Source organism: Colobus angolensis, unplaced genomic scaffold (assembly GCF_000951035.1).
Source record: "Colobus angolensis palliatus isolate OR3802 unplaced genomic scaffold, Cang.pa_1.0 Scaffold167, whole genome shotgun sequence".
Lineage (NCBI taxonomy): Eukaryota > Metazoa > Chordata > Mammalia > Primates > Cercopithecidae > Colobus > Colobus angolensis.
The window spans coordinates 3,286,501-3,305,209 of record NW_012114788.1 but is presented as its reverse complement, the minus strand read 5'-3'; the positions used below and the strand labels follow the sequence as shown (position 1 = coordinate 3,305,209).

General features: G+C 46.2%; 1 protein-coding gene across 1 annotated transcript in view; it reads left to right on the top strand.

Annotated features, from left to right (window-relative positions):
* The first annotated feature begins 11,082 nt into the window (after positions 1–11,082).
* The window catches only part of ASIC2 (acid sensing (proton gated) ion channel 2), a 1,152,840-nt gene continuing 1,145,213 nt past the window's right edge, over positions 11,083–18,709 (top strand). The window contains exon 1 of the mRNA XM_011937663.1: positions 11,083–11,911. Within this exon, the coding sequence (XP_011793053.1) occupies positions 11,357–11,911 (555 nt within the window). The 5' untranslated portion in view covers positions 11,083–11,356. The remainder of the gene's footprint in view (positions 11,912–18,709) is intronic.

Sequence of the window (18,709 nt, the reverse complement as noted above, 5' to 3'; positions counted from 1 at the left end):
GACTGAATGAGATGTTGACTCTCAATACATGCTGATTTCCTTCTCTCCATGGAAATCCATCTGTATAGAAAGCTGAGTGGGACATTTTAATGTCAGCGAGCTTATGGGTCACACAGCCCACAAACGTATTCCTGGTTATCCTACATACGGGTGAGAATCGGGTTTACCTACCAAAGCATTTGAGCACTGACATTGTTTTAATCAATGACTTAAAGCTCTATTGGATTATAACTCTTCTCAATAGGACTACATGTATTGTGACTTTAAGTGGAGCCCATGAATGTTTTGGTTTCAGGTGGCAGCCTCTGAATGTTTTCCCAGCAAAGTTAATTAAATGTACCCGACGCTCTCCATGCGCCTTCCCTGTCTCTCACACAGTCAGGCTTGCAATTTCATGTGCTCTCCCTTGATCTATTTTTATACCGTCACGTAATAATTTATCTGCTAAATATATCCATCATGCTGGATTTGCATTTATTTTTTTATTAAGTTGCCTGCCAGCCTCCCATAGTTTAATCAGTGTTTACTCAACTCTCTGAGTACTGGAGAGTGTAGAAGTACAAGACGTGGGCCCAAAGCCAGCCTCTGGTAGCTGCTCTGCTGTGTGACTTGGGGCAATCCCTTCCTGTCAATCCAGGTCTCAGTGTGCTCCTTTATAAAACGGGAGCAGGAGCTACACTGAAGAGTCGCTGTGTGGTTTACGAAAGGTAAGATAGTAAATGCAGTATAAACAGTGGGGCTTGCCATTAGAAATGGTTCATCTTTGCATGGGTTTATTGAGTATTACAGAGTCCTCATCACCATGCATGCAGAGATAGGCAAAGCAGGAAGGACAGTAAGCTTAAGGGCTGTGGAAACAGATTGGCCCTGCTCCCAGCTCCTCCTAGCTCTGTGACTGGGGACATATGGTTTAACCTTGTTGTGCCTCAGTTTACTGTAAAGTAGAAATGATCACTGTACCTATATCACTGGTCTACATTAGGATTCACTTAGTGGTTCCCAACTGAAGGTGATTTTGTCCCCAGGGGACATTTGACAATGTCTGCAAACATTTTTGTTTGTTGCAATTGGAGAAGGGGGTGCGCTGCTGGTGTCTAGTGGATAGAGACCAAGGGTTCTGCTAAACATCCCACAATGCACAGGACAGCTCCCCACAACAAAGAATTATCCAGCCCGAAGTGTCAACAGTGTTAAAGTTGAGAAACTCTCATTAACTAATATAATGCATATACATTCTTGGCATAGTTATTGACATATAGCAAGTGTCTATCTTGCAGAATAAAGTTGACTGTGTCTGGAGAGAGTAATAGAATGCCTTAATGCCAGCTACAGCACTAGGATTGGAAACTGAATGCTAATTCCTCTCAGTCCCCTGCACACCCAGCTTCATCACAGCCTATTCCCTTGTGCTGACTTCATGCATGCCAGTTTGGCTCATCCATCTGCCAGCTCCTTGGATGAAAGACATTAGCTTGATTCCTCTTTGAATCCCGTCTGATGTTTAGTGCTGTGACTACACACAGAACACACTCCATTATGGTCAGTGAAATCAATAGCTACTTTAGAGATGGTTGGCAGTTTGGTTTGAGGAGTGGTAGAGGTATATGGATGTAGGAGTCAATTGCTCAGAAAAGCAGGTGGGGCTCTTATAGGAGGCACTGATGAGGGACTGGGATAAAGAAGTGCATCCTCCAAGATCACTTGGCCCAGGCTGGAGGCTGTTCAGGCTCCAAACCATCACAGAGGATGAAGGAGCAAGAGTCCCTTAGTCTCTCCTCTGGAAAGACTGCTGGTACTTCTATGGGACAGAGCCTGGGTGAATGTTCACAGAACCACCAAGGACTGGACTAGGTCTACAAGGCACTACAGAAGTCATCTGGCTCCTGTGTTTGTCTTAGGAGAAACCAGTGGTCCAGCTAAAAACTGGCAGAAGCTGGACCAGAGCCTATGGGAACATGTCTTAATGAACATTACATCCTCACAAGCTAGCAGAGAGTTTGATATACCAGAAATGCTTAGTAAGGTGTAAATGCCTCTAGAAGAGTTTCCTCTCCCATCTCAGGGTAATCAACTGTAAGGGTCCCTTCCTTGTCCCATGAGACCTAGATGGACCCTGGTCTATGAATATTTAAATCCCACTACTTGTCTGGTAGTTTCACAATCAAACCCTAATTCAAGATCTCAAGTCCACAGGGCATAATACCTTCATGTCACCTGGGTCTCCTTTAGACAAAAGTAGTAATTATAACAGTGGTATTAATTGTGACACAGTTACTGGACTTTATTAGATACTTATTGGTACTTTACACACTTTAGCTCATCACATCCTCCCATCAGTCTTATGGGGTGGGCACCGTTACTGTTCCCATGTTACCGATGAGCAAACTGAAGTTTAGGCAAATTCAATAGCATGCTTCAAACAACACTGCTGGTGTGCGTGGGCCCAGGCTTTACATCCACAACCACCTGGACGGCAGCACCCAAACCCTTACCCATAACACTTCACGGCCTTACAAGGTACGTGGGCAGCAGCACGACTCAATGACCCCGAAGCTCATTCCCACACCAGCAGTGACACTGTGGGCAGTTTACTTACCCTCTTGAAACCTTAGTCTCCTTGTCTGAAAAACAGGCAGAATAAACTCACAGGACTGAATGAGATGTTGACTCCCAATACATGTTGATTTTCTTTCTTCCATGGAAATCCAATCTGTACAGAGAACTGTGTAGGACATTTCAATGTCACGTCTCCTGATGTCCCCTAATCCAGAGCTCCCCCAGCAGTATGCACAGACACCTTGCCTTGCGCACCCCCAGGAGTCTCTGGGGACAATGAGGTTGTGTCCCTTACTTCTTGGTATCCTCCCCCAGTGTTAGCAAAGTGCCCAGACCAAAATTAGGCAATAAATCCTTGCTAAATTGCATGCATAATCAGACACAGAAAAAAGGAACACATATACATATGTATATATAGTATTTATACTTGTGTATTACAGAGATAGAGGGAAAAGACACCTCATTCTCACGCCTTCAACCATAAGCTCTAGTTCTCCTCTTTTTTTGCTTTTTAGATGAGACACACAGGGACACTCGGGGACTGAAATGAAGGACCTCCCGGCTAGAGCTGCACGGCCAAGCCCTTCCCTGATGCTTTCTCTGCTCTCTCCAGCTCTCTTGCTTTCTCTTCCCTGGGGCCATGTCTTCTGATCATGAAGTGGCATGACCATGCCGCTTCATATGTTGTGGCTCAGTGAGTTGTCTGTGGAGAAACTTGACTAATGAATAATGACAGAGTAGAAAGAACGTGAAATGTTGAGTCAGGAAACCAGGATTTGAGTCCCAGTTCCATTTATTATCTCATCAGGGTCCCTCCACTCTCTGAACCTCAGTTTCCTCTGTCATAACATGGGAACAGTGATCCCTCTTCTGCTTATGGAAATCGAATAGGATCATGACTACTAAAGAGTTCCACATCAAGTGGAACACAGATAGAAGACATTATGAGTGCCTCATCCATGAGGTGAAAAGTCCCATGAGAGTAGAGACTATGCCTTTTACCTTTTGTATGTTCCTTTGCAGTGCCTACCACTATAGAGGTGGTAAGTAGACACCACATCCCCATGTAGTGCCTACATGTTAAAATACATGTAATGAATTCATAATAGTACACATAATGATGAATGGAGAAAGATGAACATGATTACAAACATAGTTGCATTTCTCCTTTTCCCCCTCAGTTCTAGTTTTCTCTTTCTTATTCTCATTTCATTACTTTTATTTCATTTTATTTTATGAAAGAGAGAGGAAATAAATAAAGTGAATTAAAATGAATACACAACTACTCATGTGGGGAATATGGAAGTCATCAAATGTGAATGGGCACACAAATGAAGTGCGCTGTGATCTGTACACACAAGTATTTTTTTAAAAAGCGGAGAGATGGGTAGAGATGGGAGGAGGTGGGGGGCATGGCTAGAAGAAGGTAGGTGGGGTTGTTGAGTAAAGGAGGCTGTGTAATAATCACGATGATCAAGGTATGCTAAAATACCACCACTGCCAACCGCTGGTCACCAAAGATCAGAGGCAGCTGTAACCACACGCGTAGAACACAAGGGGGAGAGGAAGTTCCACCCAGGAACCAGGCAAGGACGAACTTCTCAGCTCTCCACCTGTATCAGGTGGTGCTGATACAGTTTTGTTGAAAGTCTGTCTGTTGATGGTGGGCTTCAGGGACTCTCTGTGCATTTCTCTTTATTTGTGAAGCAGTTAACTCCAGAGATTGAGTGACAGAGAGAAAGCAAACAGAGAAGACTTCTTTCTTCTATTTTTCCTTCCCAGGGAAAAGAGGGGCAGAAGTAGGATAAAAGACGAGAACACGTACAGACAAAAATAGAAAATAAAAATTATTTAGAGAAAAACACTTCCAGTAGAGGATGAATAGGAAAGGAGTGGTGTGGGGTGGAGTTTCACACCTTTGAGGAAGGGAAACAACATGAAATAAAATCAGAAATCCAAGTCTCCTGCTCCTGGGTACTTTCCTTTACCCATCGGAGAGATTCGAGCCAGGCCTGCTTTTTTTATTTAGGAGAGGACTTTTGTTTCTTTAAACAGAGGTACCTGGTTAAAGGTTCTTTAGGATCAGATGGCTGCGATCAGGCATGGTCCAGAAGCCCCACTTTAGACCAGTGGGGAGGTGTCAGCCTTTACATGACTAAGGTAGGTGTGCCTCTTTAAAGCAAATAAAGTAAGGGAAAATTAGAAGCTACTGATTTTATACTGAAGGGCAAGGACTCAAATTTCAGACTAATTTTTGGCTATTAAAAATTATTTGAGGATAAGGAACAGGTTGGAATTCCTCTTGTGAATTTTATTCCAAATTGCACACCAGCATTTACTAAATACCTACTGTAAGTTATTTCTGTATGACAACATTATCCTGTTAGATTGAAAAGTGGAGAGAAGCTGGTGTGGGAAGTGTCAAGGTAAGCAGTTCATTCCAAGTTAGAAGTGAAGCTAGAATATTTCTTTAGGCCAGGTGCAGTGCCCGCGCCTGTGGCCGCTGCTTTGGGAGGCTGAGGCAGGAGGATCCCTTGAGGTCAGGAGTTCGAGACAAACCTGAGCAACATGGGAAGATTCCTCATTTCTACAAAAAAAAAAAATTTAAAAAATTAGCTGGATGTAACGGCACCTTGTAGTCTCAGCTACTCAGGAGGCTGAGGCAGGAGGAGAGCTTGAGTCCAGGAATTCAAGGCCACAGTGAACTATGACCATGTCACTGCACTCCAGCCTGAGTGACAGAGTGGGACCCTGTCTCAACAAACAAACAAAAACAATTTTTTGAATAGGGTAGCTAAACAGTATTCAGTTCACACCTAACGTCGACTTTCACCTGCACCTATGGTTTTGTAGACAATGAAGCTAAGGAGTACTTGGTCAATAGCTCCTGAAGTCAGGATTTTTTAAATCAGGCAACCTCAGCCAAGATTCTCTGGGTGCACAGACTCCTCTTGCCCCCTGCACTGACTCTGGCTCCAGTGAGGTCTTCCCTGGGTGCTGGGGGTAACAATCGACGGGGTTGGGAGGTAGGAGGTGCCTCTCACCTGCCTCAGGAACCAGGCTCAGGGCAGGCCCCAGGTTCCCCAGGATTAGAAGAAAGTCCCCCATTCTTTCATCTCAGAGAGGGAACCTCGGCATCAGAGCTGAATTCACTCATGATTTCATTTGTTCATTAATTCTTCTATTTCTGAGCATCTCTCATATGCTTCAATCCTGGGGATATAGCTTCTAACAAGCCAGGCAGGGTCTCTGCCCCCAGGTGGAGACTTACTTTCTGGTAGGACCAACAGATAGTTCACAAGGAGATGAGATGAACTGCAGAAAATGATTAGTACTGGGTAGAAAAGGAAACTTGTAATGGAATAGTGAGCATGGTGGAGGGTGGAGATAGGGAGACCAGCCAAGACCTCTCTGGGGCCATGACACAGAAGAAGCCAGCTGCAAGGAACTCTCCAGGCAGAGGAAAATCCAAGTATGAAACTCTGCAAACAGACCCGGCGTGCCTGATGCATAGGAGAAACTCCTCATCAGGTCTGGTCCTGGGTGGGTTACTAGAGTTGCCCTCAATAACCCCATCAAGGAAGAGAGCCTTTGCAGACCCCACCCCAGAGATGCTGAGTCAGCAGGGGTGGGGAAGCAGGAATCTGCAGTTTAACAAGTGTTGAGTGATTAGAATTCACCTAGTCCTGCCATCAAACTGCTGGAGCAGATGGTGACATGGGGTTAATGACCAGAATCCCAGATTCAAGCTCATTTTTATCCCATTAACTGGGAGTTTATGATTTGGTCAAGACTTGTCAAATTGCAGCAGGAGGAGGAGGCCTCAGGAATGATTTAGCACAAATGAAAAAACAGCACAGAGATGTTACAAGGTTTCCTGAAGCCACAAAGCAACACGAGTTCACTCTGGGGTTCAGGTCAATCGGCAGCTGGGAGCCCCAGAAGTCCACTCAGTGTGGACTGGTACTGTAGGTTTTGCCTGGAAAGAAAAAAGAAAACCAGCTATAGACAAAATCTGGCTGAACTACCCATTAAATGTCTGGCTTTGCTTCACACCCTTCCCTGGTATACCTGTCATGACAAATTACTTGCTAAGTGTTCACCAGGTAACTAAATGGGAATAGGTGTTGTATGAGGTGTTTATTTATAAACCAACCAACAGCAAAGAGATGCTTTGGTTTTACAATAGTTCATCTTTAACCCTTCTTTATGGGGATGACAAATCAGAGGGAAAAGTTATATTTCGAGGTCACGGAGTTTCAAATTATAATGTCATCTGTTTACTAGAACAGAATGTTTTCCCCCCCGCAATTAGGGGGTAGTGGCAGTGGCATGTACCTAGCGCATGTTAAGTAGCAAATTAGCATTCGAGCTGAGCTGATTGTAGATCTCAGTTTCCTTAACTCTCCTGCCTGTTATTCTTTGCAGAGGCAGGAGGCTGTACCCTGAGCTTTTGACCCTCCCCAGAAACCAGGCTCAGGACTGGCCTTAGGTTCCCCAGGGTTAGAAGAGGGTACCTCTCCTTGCATCTCAGAGTAGAAATCTCAGGGTCATAGAAAGTAAATTAATTCCTGACTTCATTTATTTATTCATAAACGAATAAATTTGCGACAGCAGAAATATGGGCATGTGGTCTAGCGGGGGTTAAATTGCCTGATTTGCAAATGAGTTTGTCTGAAAAGTTCTTTAATGTTTTGTCATACACTTCACCAAAAAGACCATAATTATACACAATTAGGTCAATGCTTAAAAATCTGGGCCAAATTGACCCACTCTAAAACCAATCTCTGTTACCACTAGTGCCAAGCAAATAGGTATTGTAGACCTGGTTGAAGAGGGGAATATTTAACCAACTGAATAACACAAGAGCATTTTTAAGAATCATAGAATATCTGATGCCTTTATGTAAACCATACTGCTAATTGCAAATGAGTATTGTCAATTAAAGAGGGTTTTTAAGAAGAGATATGTAGAAACATTTTATTAGCCATCAAATTGAATTGCTACATATGCTAGAAAATATTATAGCAGTATTTCTTAAAGAATATTCTATAATTCAGTTCCTGTTCGAGACCGTTGCCATGATGGTTTGTGCCATTGAGGTCTTGTTGAAGCATTTCTATTGAGTTTGTGGACCACACCCTTCAGAGTCAGACGTACCTGGATTTGACATTTAAGCCCTCTGCCTCAGCTGAGCCCTCTCCCTCAGCTGAGGGACCTTGGGCAAGTTAGCTGTTTTCTCTGTACTCAGCTTTCTCATCTGTAAAATGGGCTTGGCAGTACCCTCCTCTCAGAGTTACTGATAACGTCCGCCAAATGTTAAGCACAGAGCCAAGTGCCTGGCTGTGAAATCCACCATTAGGGCTATTCTGTTCTAGTTCCCGCCTCCCAACCTAAATTGCCTTACCCTCTTGGAAAGCTTTAGTCAAGAGATGCTTCAGAAGACTTTGAGAAGACCTTAAGGCCATGCACAGGAAGCAGACCAGCATGAGGAGTGTGTTTGACCCTGGTCTCCGGGAAGGGACACTAACAGGTAAACACTGCTCTGGGCAAATGATGTCTACTAGAGATATCAACCGTTCTCCAGTCACCTGTAAGAGAGCACCAACATCAAAAAAGAATGTTCTCTTCATAGTCATCGAGAGAAAGTGTCAATTGTTAAGTGTCTAAGTTGTACCAGACACTTTATAATCCAGACCTCATTTCATTTGCACAAAAGTTCTATGAGGCAGGCATTCTAAGCTCCATCATTTTGGAGGTGGGGAAACAAGTTCAGAGAAGTTTAGTCACTTCCCCCAAGGTCAAAGGCACCATGTTATGTTTGTAATCTTCAAAACAAACAAATGTGGAAGGGTAGAGGTAAGCAGTCAGAGTCTAAACGGGAAAGGAGCAATTAGAACAACCCCAAGACCCATCTCTGCACACACGAGAAAACATGTCTGGGACATGAACTGAGAGAAAATATGATCCTGTGAAAAGAAGAGGCTTCGTGGAGAAAACAGATCTAGGCTGGTGGGGGGGAGGGTGGAACACAGCCTGGGAGAGGGCTGGAGGTGGAAGGAACATGAAGGGATATGGAGGAACAGGATTTCCAGCTGGGTAGCGCTAATACCAGGAGCCCATGAGCCATGTTGATTCTCTCGCCGTCCACGCCGTGGAGCAGGGACTTGTGTGCATTCCTATCTCTCTGCCTCCTCCCCCGCTGATCCTTGAGTTATCAAAGGAAGGACATGTATTTAATTTTGTTTCCCCAAAACCATACAGTGCCTGGTACAGAGTTAGAGGCCAACATACCTATTAAACAGATGGATGAGCTGAAGATTAGCAGATTAATCCAGGAAGTCTTCCTGTAGGAGAGGGTCTGGAGCTGGAAAAAAAAAAAAAGGACAACAGAGGTGCAGTGAGGTAGGAAAAAAAGGCATAGAGCTGTTTTATACAAGTGAGGAACTGACGTACGTGTGTGTGTGTGTGTGTGTGTGTACTCAGGGATAAGGCATAGAAAGGATTGCTTCCTTCCTAAATTTGGGAAGAAGTGTTCCAGATCTACTTTAACAACTTGCATTTTGGAGACAAATATGCCTGAGTTCAAGTCCCACCTCTGACACCACTAACTGTAACTTGGACACAGCACTTAAATTTTGTGGGCCCCAGCTTCCTCACCTGTACAATAGGGATAATAACAAGAACATGTACCTGTCAAGATAGTTAAGAGGGCTAAGTAAGATGATATGACACCCTCACACAGGTCCTGACACATGGTAGACCTTTGTTAATTTTGATCCTCCTGCTTTAAAAACCTGTGTCCTATCCTAGAAGTCCAAGACCTCTTGGTTAACAAATATGTGAAGTTTATCAGCCTTGGCCATTTGTGCTTGCTTGTGATGCTTCTGTTCTCTGAGCTCCCAGGATCAATAAACCACTGATTAATGCCTCAGAGTGCACCTGGAGGTTATTGTCAGTGGACCTAGTTTAGCAGGGGTCCAGATGGGATGAAAACATATTTCAGAGTAGAGTTCAAACCTAGAGGGACGTGCCCTCAGCTGTCTTCTTCTCCACCATCGTCCAAAGAGTACGATTTAAGCCTGGAAAGCCCTGAAGATGAGAACTTGGCTCATCAAGGTGACTCCATGTGGCTCTGCCCCAGCTTGGCAGTGTGGCTTGGGATGGCCACTTAGACTTTCTATTCTCTTCCTCCTGATGGGGATTTAGCACGGGTGATTCAGTAGGTTCTAGCCATTTGAGCTCTGGCATGGGACAAAAGGGCAAGCCACACACACCTGCTAGCAGTAGCTGACTGCCGGTGGAGTTTCAGGAAAAAAGAGGTAGGCGGCAGAAGACTAATTCTTTGCTCCCACCTATAGTTCCAGCTGTGCTTCCATCTGACAAATCAGGATCAGAATACACACACACAACACACACACACACACACACACACACACACACACACACACACACACTGCCCTAATGGAATGGTATGCAGCCAGTCCTACCTGGAGTCCCAGTTGTCTTTCTCTTTCAAATACAGACACTCCGGACAGCTATGTGGGGGCGGGGGAGGGGACTACTTGTTGCTCTTTCTCTGAGGCTCCAGGGGCAACCTGGCTTTTCTGTCTCAGGAGGGGCTCCTGGCTGCTCCCCTAAAATGCCCCCTCGCTGTCTGCATCAGAGGCACTGTGGGTTTGGATCGCCCCCTTCCTTCTGCATTTTTAGCATTCTCCGCTCTGGAGATCCCAGGCTGGGTCTAACCTGGGATCCCCGACATTGATGCAAAGGAATGCCGCCTCCAACCTCACACCTGGCTCCAGGGAGTTTAGCACCGTCTTCCTGCCACCCAGGGGGCGGGGTGTCATGTCAACCCTCGAAGAAGCCCCCACTAGCTCCCTTCAAAAGGGGGGAAAAAGAAAACTTGGAGAAAGTCCCCAGCCCCCACCAGACCTTCTCCCCCGCCCTGCCCCTCCCCCCAAGGCAGCCTAGCAGGGACAGGAAGCTGGGGCGGGAGAAGCAGGCAGGCTCTGTGACCTGGGGGTTGTCCCTTTTCTCCCGGGAGGTGGGGAGAGAATGGATCCCGGTCTGCGCCCCTCTCTTCCGTCCCCAGTCTCCGGATACCGGTCCTCGTCTCTCCGTGCCGCGCGCTGCCTCCTCTCCCCGGTGCTAGCAGCGGCCGCTGGCATTTGGAATTCTGCCCACAAAAGGGGGCCTGGAGGAGGAGGAGGAGGAGAGGAGGGATGGAGGCCGGCGGCGAGAAACGGCATCCGGAGTCCAAAACATCATGGAAAAAAGAACGGAGCGGCGGAGCTCTGAAGGCTGTGCCGCTGCGCCCGACCGCAGTGCATCAGCGTGGCCGCCCTGACATCCCCCAGGATGGTTAACATGGGGCATTATGCACTGGTTAACAGGCTCCGAGCTGCTCAGCGACTTGTTTTAAGCATTTTCTCCCTCGCTCTCGCTTTTAATCTTGTCTCTAGTGGCGTGTGTAGGGGGGAGGACTTTATTTCCATTGGCTAAGCTCTCCCTTCCCACCCACATCTCTTCCACATCACCTTGGTGTCTCCCTAAATAAAACCAGCCCTCCTTATCGCCTGGAAAAAATCAGGAGCTAGAGTTTGAATGGGTTTTATATAAACACTCACCCCTGTCAGCGTGCGGCTGGGCTCTCAGGATAAACTCACAGCGTCTGGCCCGATGCTTGCCTTGCGTTCTCTCCCCTGAACGTCAAGGTTTAAGCAGAGCCCGAGGACTGGGAACTCTTCTCTGAAATTCGATCAACCTGAAGCCAGTTGCGGAACTGCACAGGGTCCCGATGGACCTCAAGGAGAGCCCCAGCGAGGGCAGCCTGCAACCTTCTAGCATCCAGATCTTCGCCAACACCTCCACCCTCCATGGCATCCGCCACATCTTCGTGTATGGGCCGCTGACCATCCGGCGTGTGCTTTGGGCAGTGGCCTTCGTGGGCTCTCTGGGCCTGCTGCTGGTGGAGAGCTCTGAGAGGGTGTCCTACTACTTCTCCTACCAGCACGTCACCAAGGTAGATGAAGTGGTGGCTCAAAGCCTGGTCTTCCCAGCTGTGACCCTCTGCAACCTCAATGGCTTCCGGTTCTCCAGGCTCACCACCAATGACCTGTACCATGCAGGGGAGCTGCTGGCCCTGCTGGATGTCAACTTGCAGATCCCGGACCCCCATCTGGCTGACCCCTCTGTGCTGGAAGCCCTGCGGCAGAAGGCCAACTTCAAGCACTACAAACCCAAGCAGTTCAGCATGCTGGAGTTCCTGCACCGTGTGGGCCATGACCTGAAGGATATGATGCTCTACTGCAAGTTCAAAGGGCAGGAGTGCGGCCACCAAGACTTCACCACAGTGAGTACTTGGTTTTCAGCTCACTCTGGTCCTCTGGAGAAGTGGTGCGCCGGTGGTCTCCTGCTTGGTTTGGGGTCTCCTTGTGCTTTGGGACAGGAGAGAGAGCAGTGCCTCACCCGAAGGCCACGAGGGTAGTTGGTCAGAGTTGTGGGAGCCAGTTGCAGGGAAGACTACTGGCCAGGATAGAGCACTGCTGTCAGTTCAAATATGGAGGGTGAGTGGAGGGCTTGTGGTGGGGGATCACTTCCCCAGACGTGCTGAGTTGGCTCCCCCCCAGTCAGAGGGTGGAGGCCTGGGCTGTCCGTTGTCCGGTGCGCTTGGCGTCCGAGCTGTGTGATTGGAACAGCTTGTCATTGACGAGGTGGCATTCTGTGTGTGTGTGTGTGTGTGTGTGTGTGTGTCTGCTCGGAAGTGGCATCAGGCACTGCATCCTGTGGGCTGGGCTGGAGCTAAAGCCGTCAGAGAAGGGGGTGTGGGGCCCAGGCAGTCTGCCTGGCTCCAGTGGCTTTGGGAGCTTGCTGGAGCAGGTGATGCTGCAGAGGTGTGGAAGTCTCCTTGTTTCCTTTCCTTGTGTGAATTCTGAGCTCCATGTGGGGAGAGGAGAGGCCGGAGACCCCAGGGCTCCATCTGATCTGTTGGCAGGTTGAAGCAAAGAGATGTTCAGAGTGCTTGGGCAGAGAGGAGGGTCTGGGAGGAGGCACGTGTGCAAGGCGGTCAGGGAGATGCCTGTGAGGGTGAACCAGTCCCGGCTGCCTTGCCTGGGAGCTTTGGCTTGAAACTCAAAGGCTCGGTTTTCTCTATGTATAATCCCTTAACGACGTGGATGCAGGAGGAGGGGTGCAGGGAGGGGGCGAACAGCTGTGGGAATGGAAAGCCTGGAGGAGGAGTGTGGAGCTGAGTAAAGAGGAAAAGCAGAGGGGGATGTGGCTTACGTTCAGGATGGGGCTTACTGGAGGGGCAGAGAGGAAAGGATGAGAGGAGAGCTGTTGCTACCAGGGTTCTCTCCTCAGTTAGTGGGCTGCTAGGCATAACTTGGCATAACAGGTCAGACAACAGCTGCTGACTACTCTTTGCTGTCAGGCAAGTCTGGGCATCAAGGGCCCTGGGACCCTCCTGAAGTCCAGCGTGGCTGCTTCCCCCATAGCTGCCTCAGTGAGGATCGAGAGCTTTTGAGTCTCAGAACATTGAACCAAAATGCAACTGCAAGTTGGGAATAGCAGGTGCAGCAGCTGGAAAGGGCTGACCTGTGACACCAGCACTTGTCTAGGGTCCTCTACCTAATGAAGACATTTCTTACCTTTCCTGTGCTGCATCCATTCCCCACCCCCTCTTGAATTCACCAGCCTCTTGCTCTGAGGTTCTTTTAATGCCATAACCAGTCTCTGGCTGCAGCCTCTGTGACTGCTGTTGGCTATCTCTGATTCTAAAAAAGCCCAGAGCGCCGGGGGCATTGCCTCTCACAGTCTGTGTGCTAGAAGTCTGTTTCTTGGAGGAGCTGTTTTGTATTATCCCTTTTAAGCCTTGTGAGGAAGAGCACAGCAAAATCGGCAGTGGTGTATGCTAAAGAGGAAGCCAGTCTGAGCTGGGGGAAGGGACCATAAATATTGGAAGCCCTTCTAAATGGAGCCAACAGGATCCTAAAACGTGTCATGCACAAATGATGTCTTAGGTGGCTTGAGGAGAGATAGAGAAAATGCCTTATTCTTGGAGGCTGAAGCCATCACTATATTCCACCCCGTTCTTTCTAGCGCCTGGCAACGCTCAGCTTCACCACTGTACCGTGCAGCTTGGAAATGCACTCAGCTGTTCCTCTGTCTGCCTGAACACACATGGAACACACAGGCGACACAGAGGGTGACACAGAGAGAAACTGTAATAAGTAGCAGACTCTGGGTTGAGTTCTCTAGCTTCCTCCTGACTGCATGTCCAACTGGTGGCTTCTTCTGAATCCATGTCTAAGTTCCATTTAGAAGTAAATGTTTTCTGACCCCAGGCTATTGTTTTATACTTGGACCATCATTTGACTTGCTAGGGTCCCAAGAGGCCTTTAAGATCAGACCTTAAAGTTTGCCTGAGCTTTTGACCTCTTTGTAATGTTTCCCAAATAGTGACATTGCCTGTGGATAAGGTTTACTGCTCTGTTAGTGGCATGTCATTAACTGCTGTCCTCACCAAGTTCAAGACTAATCTGTCTGAGTGCCCATTCCTTGGGCTGACCCTCTATGTGTGACTTTCCCCATCATTGAAAAGGGGGTGAGCCTGAGTGCTGCTGTTCAGGTTGTTCAGGGAGTGTCAGAAAAAGCATCTACTCCAAGACAGCCCAAGGAGGCTCCAGCAGGAAGGCTGGTCTCTGCCCCCAGCCTGGGTGCAGTGGGCAGCAATGCTGAACCTTTACTAGAGGGAACAAGATGCTGAGTTTGCTCAAGACCTTTCAGTGAAGAGTACTCCTCCTGACTCATCCTTGTCTCTCTGTCTTTTTTTGGCCTGGGATATAAGTATCCTTCTTACTGAGCTGCCATACCAGAAGAGAGCAGAGAGCCTGGACAGGTGGCTGTTGGAGAAGCCACTTGACCGGCCTTCTCTTATCCCTTTTCTCTACTGCGCATCCCTCTCCAGTTGGCTTATTTATGAGGCTCTATCTGGGGTGGTACCATGCTAGGTGACTTCTTCCTCTAAGTGTGGTGGCTGACTTGTTAGAGAAGTTAAGTATGGGGGAAGGGATGTCACAAGTGGATGGCTTTTCTCTGTATTTCTTTTTCTATGAAGCATACCTAGTGGCATCTCCAGTGCTAATGCTGTAGCATAAGTTTTCTTATTCCAAGTTCTTAGCTGATGTGCAATGAAGTGCGTAATACCCTTTAATTAGTGAATGAGCCATGATTCTAGCAGAGTGAGACAAGGCTGTTTGCGGACGGTAAAAGTCCCAGGGAAGCCAGGTGTGGGATGCTGACTACAATGTAAACAGGTGTGCTTCATGCTCATGCAAGTACACTCTTAGCTCTCATTTAGGACAATATGATTTCAGAAAAGCATACGTTTTTTCCTTCCTAGAAAAGCAGAAGGCGGCTTTGATTTCAGATTGTCTACTTAGGAAGGTTACCTCATTGACCTAGTGTGGAAGGAAGGAGGAGGGATTGTGTCTCTGGCTGTGATGTTGGATAATGTAAGTTCAAGATTAAGAGTAGAAAGACATAGGTTTGAAGCCCAGCTACAACATTGTCTTTCTTATTTGCTGGTTGTATCTTGCATCCTCTCTAGGCCTCGACTTGGTCATCTAACATGTGATAGTAAAACGTGACTTACTAACCCACAGGGATGTTGGGAGGCAATATATATGTACATTGTGCCAGCTACAAAGATGGAAGGCGGGGTTGGTTTCCATATTAGTAGTCAGGCTATTGTTGTTCAGCCTAACTGCCCTGTTTGCAGGAGTCAGACCTGATGAGTAATGCTATAAAAGATGAAACCAGGGAGGGAGAGGAGGCTACTGCTTTCTCTGTTTGGAGCAGTGGGTTTAAGTCCAACCTGACTGAGATGGGGTTTCTTAGAATGGAGGTCACAGTTGGGTTCCATAGTTAACTCTTGCTGACAGGTGGTGGCCCCACAGCTTGTGACCAGAACGTGACTGCTTTATGTTTTTTCTCTGCTCATCATGTTAGGGTTCATCTGACTCCAAGTACAGAAATACAAATGACACTTAAGTTTCACACTTAACCGACTTTCATAGTTGTATGTGTTTGTATTTTAAATTTGAGAATTCTTAGGAAATATACTTCTTTCCTTAACGAAAGAAAGGTCTCTCCACTATGAGATCTTGTTAGAGGCACTGTATAGATCTCGTTAACTGACATCACCTAATATTAGAGAGATGGTGGAGGTGAAGGTTTAGAAGATCACATCTTTGGGATTCTCGCACAAGGCCAATGGGTCTGTAGTTCATATATCTTTTTTTAAAAAAAATATTATTATGATGCTACGAACATGTAGGTGAAGAATATGACTTTTAGGGAGAAATCTGAGTTGGAATTCCAACTCTGCCACCAATTTGCTGTATGTTTTTGGACAAATTTCTTAACCTCAATTGTCTCATCTGTAAATTAGGAACAATAATACCGACCAGTTGGAGCTATTATGCTGACTCAGTGACATAGAGTATGTGAAGGCCTACTATGTGGCAGGTGCCTACAGCAGGCTAGGCCTCTTGCTTTGCTTAGTGTCCCACAGGAGCTCACACACCTCTCAGTCTAGTGGTTTGCTCACGATTCCATACTATAACTTCACCAACAGCTTTGGAGCACAGGCAACTGCTGTGTTGGTATTCTCAATTCTCATTATATGTTAAGCTTTCACTTTTCTCTGTGCTCTTCATATTAATTCTGCTGCTTAAACATCCTCTCCTTACCCACCATCTTGGCTTCCACATTGAATCTCATACTCCCAAACTCAACTCTAGGAAGCTCGCTTGTCCTGGGCCATTCCCCACCCCCACGGGAATGGGTGACCTATGCACCCTGTGCACAGCTTTTACAGCAGTGTGTCATAGTGCTTCGTGCATGGTTATTCCTTTGTCAATCAAATAGAGCACCTATTGTGCAGTGTGATAAAAATAGACTACAGTCTTGCCATTGTAGAACTCCCAGACCATTTCCCACCCCCTCCAGATGAGGTGATAGCTGACTGCAAGAGTGTAGTCTTGTTAAACCCAGACTCTGCATACATCATGCTAAATATGGGGGCTGCCCACAGGAAATACCATGACCCAGGCATGGTTTGCTAATTGAATAGTTACTTGCTGTTCCTGGAATAAACCCAGAACCCTTTGCTCATAGACCTTTCCCACTTTACCTCTTTACTTTTTTTTTTTTTTCCTCTTGAGATGGAGTGTCACTCTGTGGCCTAGGCTGGAATGCAGTGGTGTGATCTTGGCTCACTGCAACCTCCACCTCTTGGGTTCAAGTGATTCTCCTGCCTCAGCCTCCTGAGTAGCTGGAACTACAGGCACCTGCCACCACCCCCAGCTAATTTTTGTATTTTTGGTAGAGACAGGGTTTCACCAGATTGGCCAGGCTGGTCTTGAACTCCTGACCTTGTGATCCGCCCACCTTGGCCTCCCAAAGTGCTAGGATTACAGACATGAGCCACCACACCTGGCCCTCTTTACTTTTTATACCTCTTTCTCCATGTCTATTTATCTAAATCCTAGTCATCCCTCAAAATCCAGCTTTACCATCACTGTAGCCTTCTCCAGGAAACCATTGCGCATCCCCTTCCCATTCCCATAATCTAAATTACTCTCTTTCTCGTCTGTCTTCTAAACAGCATTTTGGTTTATTCCTCTGTTAGAACAGTCATTACTCTTTTTCTCGCATTAGAATCATGAAGTGCTTGGGCTAAAAATGACCTTAGAAATGATTTAATACCCTAGTTTTTTAACCACTGATAATTTTTAATTTTAAAAAGTTTACTAGTAAAAGGTACATATATTTATAATGTACAATACTGCTTTGATGTATGTACACATTGTGGAGTGGCTAAATCAAACTATTTAACATATGTATTACCTCACATACTTACCATTTTCTTGGGGGGAGGGTAAGAACACTTAAAATTTACCCCATTAGCAATTTTCAATATATTGTTATTAACTGCATACATTATGATGTACAATAGATTTCCTGGGCTTGTCTCTCTTGTCAAACTGAAATTTTATGTCCTTTGATCCATATCTCACCTATCCAACCCGCCACTCCCCAGTTCCCAGTGATCACCATTCTGCTCTCTGTTTCTATGAGTTTGACCTTTTTAGATTCCACATATAAGTGAGATCACGCAGTATTTGTCTTTCTGTGCCTGACTTATTTCACTTTGCGTAATGTCCTCCAGGTTCATCTATGTTGTCACAAATGCAGGATTTTCTTCGTTTTTAAAGGCTGAATAGTATTCCATTCTGTATATACATTACAAATCTTTATTCACCTATCAATGGCACTTAGGTTGATTCCATATATTGGTTTTTGTGACTAGTGCTGCAATAAACATGGGAGGGCAGAATCTCTTTGATACTGATTTCATTTCCTTTGGATATATACCCTGTAGTGGGATTGCTGGATCATATGGTACTTCTATTTTTAATTTTTTGAGGAATCTCCATACTGTTTTCCATAGGGGCTGTACTAATTTCCATTCCTACCCACAGTGTACAAGGACTCACCTTTCTCCATATCCTTTCCAATGCTTGCTTGTTTTGTATTTTTGACAACAGCTGTTCTAACAAGTGTGAGGTAACATTGCATTGTTAACCAGTGACACTTTCTATAAATCGCATATTTCTTTTTTCTCCCCTCCTCATAAGGCCTGATGTCTTCACTCATCCTTGTATTCTCAGCACCTAGAATTGCTTAGCACATAGCTGTCAAACTGTTTCTTCAGAGTTTGGGTAAAGTAGGTTTGAAGTTTTTTTTTTAATGTAAGATAACTCTAGCTGATATATGGTGAAATTGTTGTTTTCCAGCTTCTTTTTGCATCCTGGGTAGCCAGGATTCCACCTGCACTGGGATGACTTGTCCCATTATTGTTATTGTTTAATAATACACTTTCTGATTATAGAAGTAATCCATGCTCATTGGAGGAAATTTGGGAAGTTTGGGAAATAATAAAGAAAGGAGAAACCTGGGCAATCCGGTGAAACTCAGTCTCTACAAAAAATACAAAAACTAGCCAGGAGTGGTGGCACATGCCTGTAGTCCCAGTTACTAGGTGGCTGAGGTGGGAGGTTAGCTTAAAACTGGAAGGTCGAAA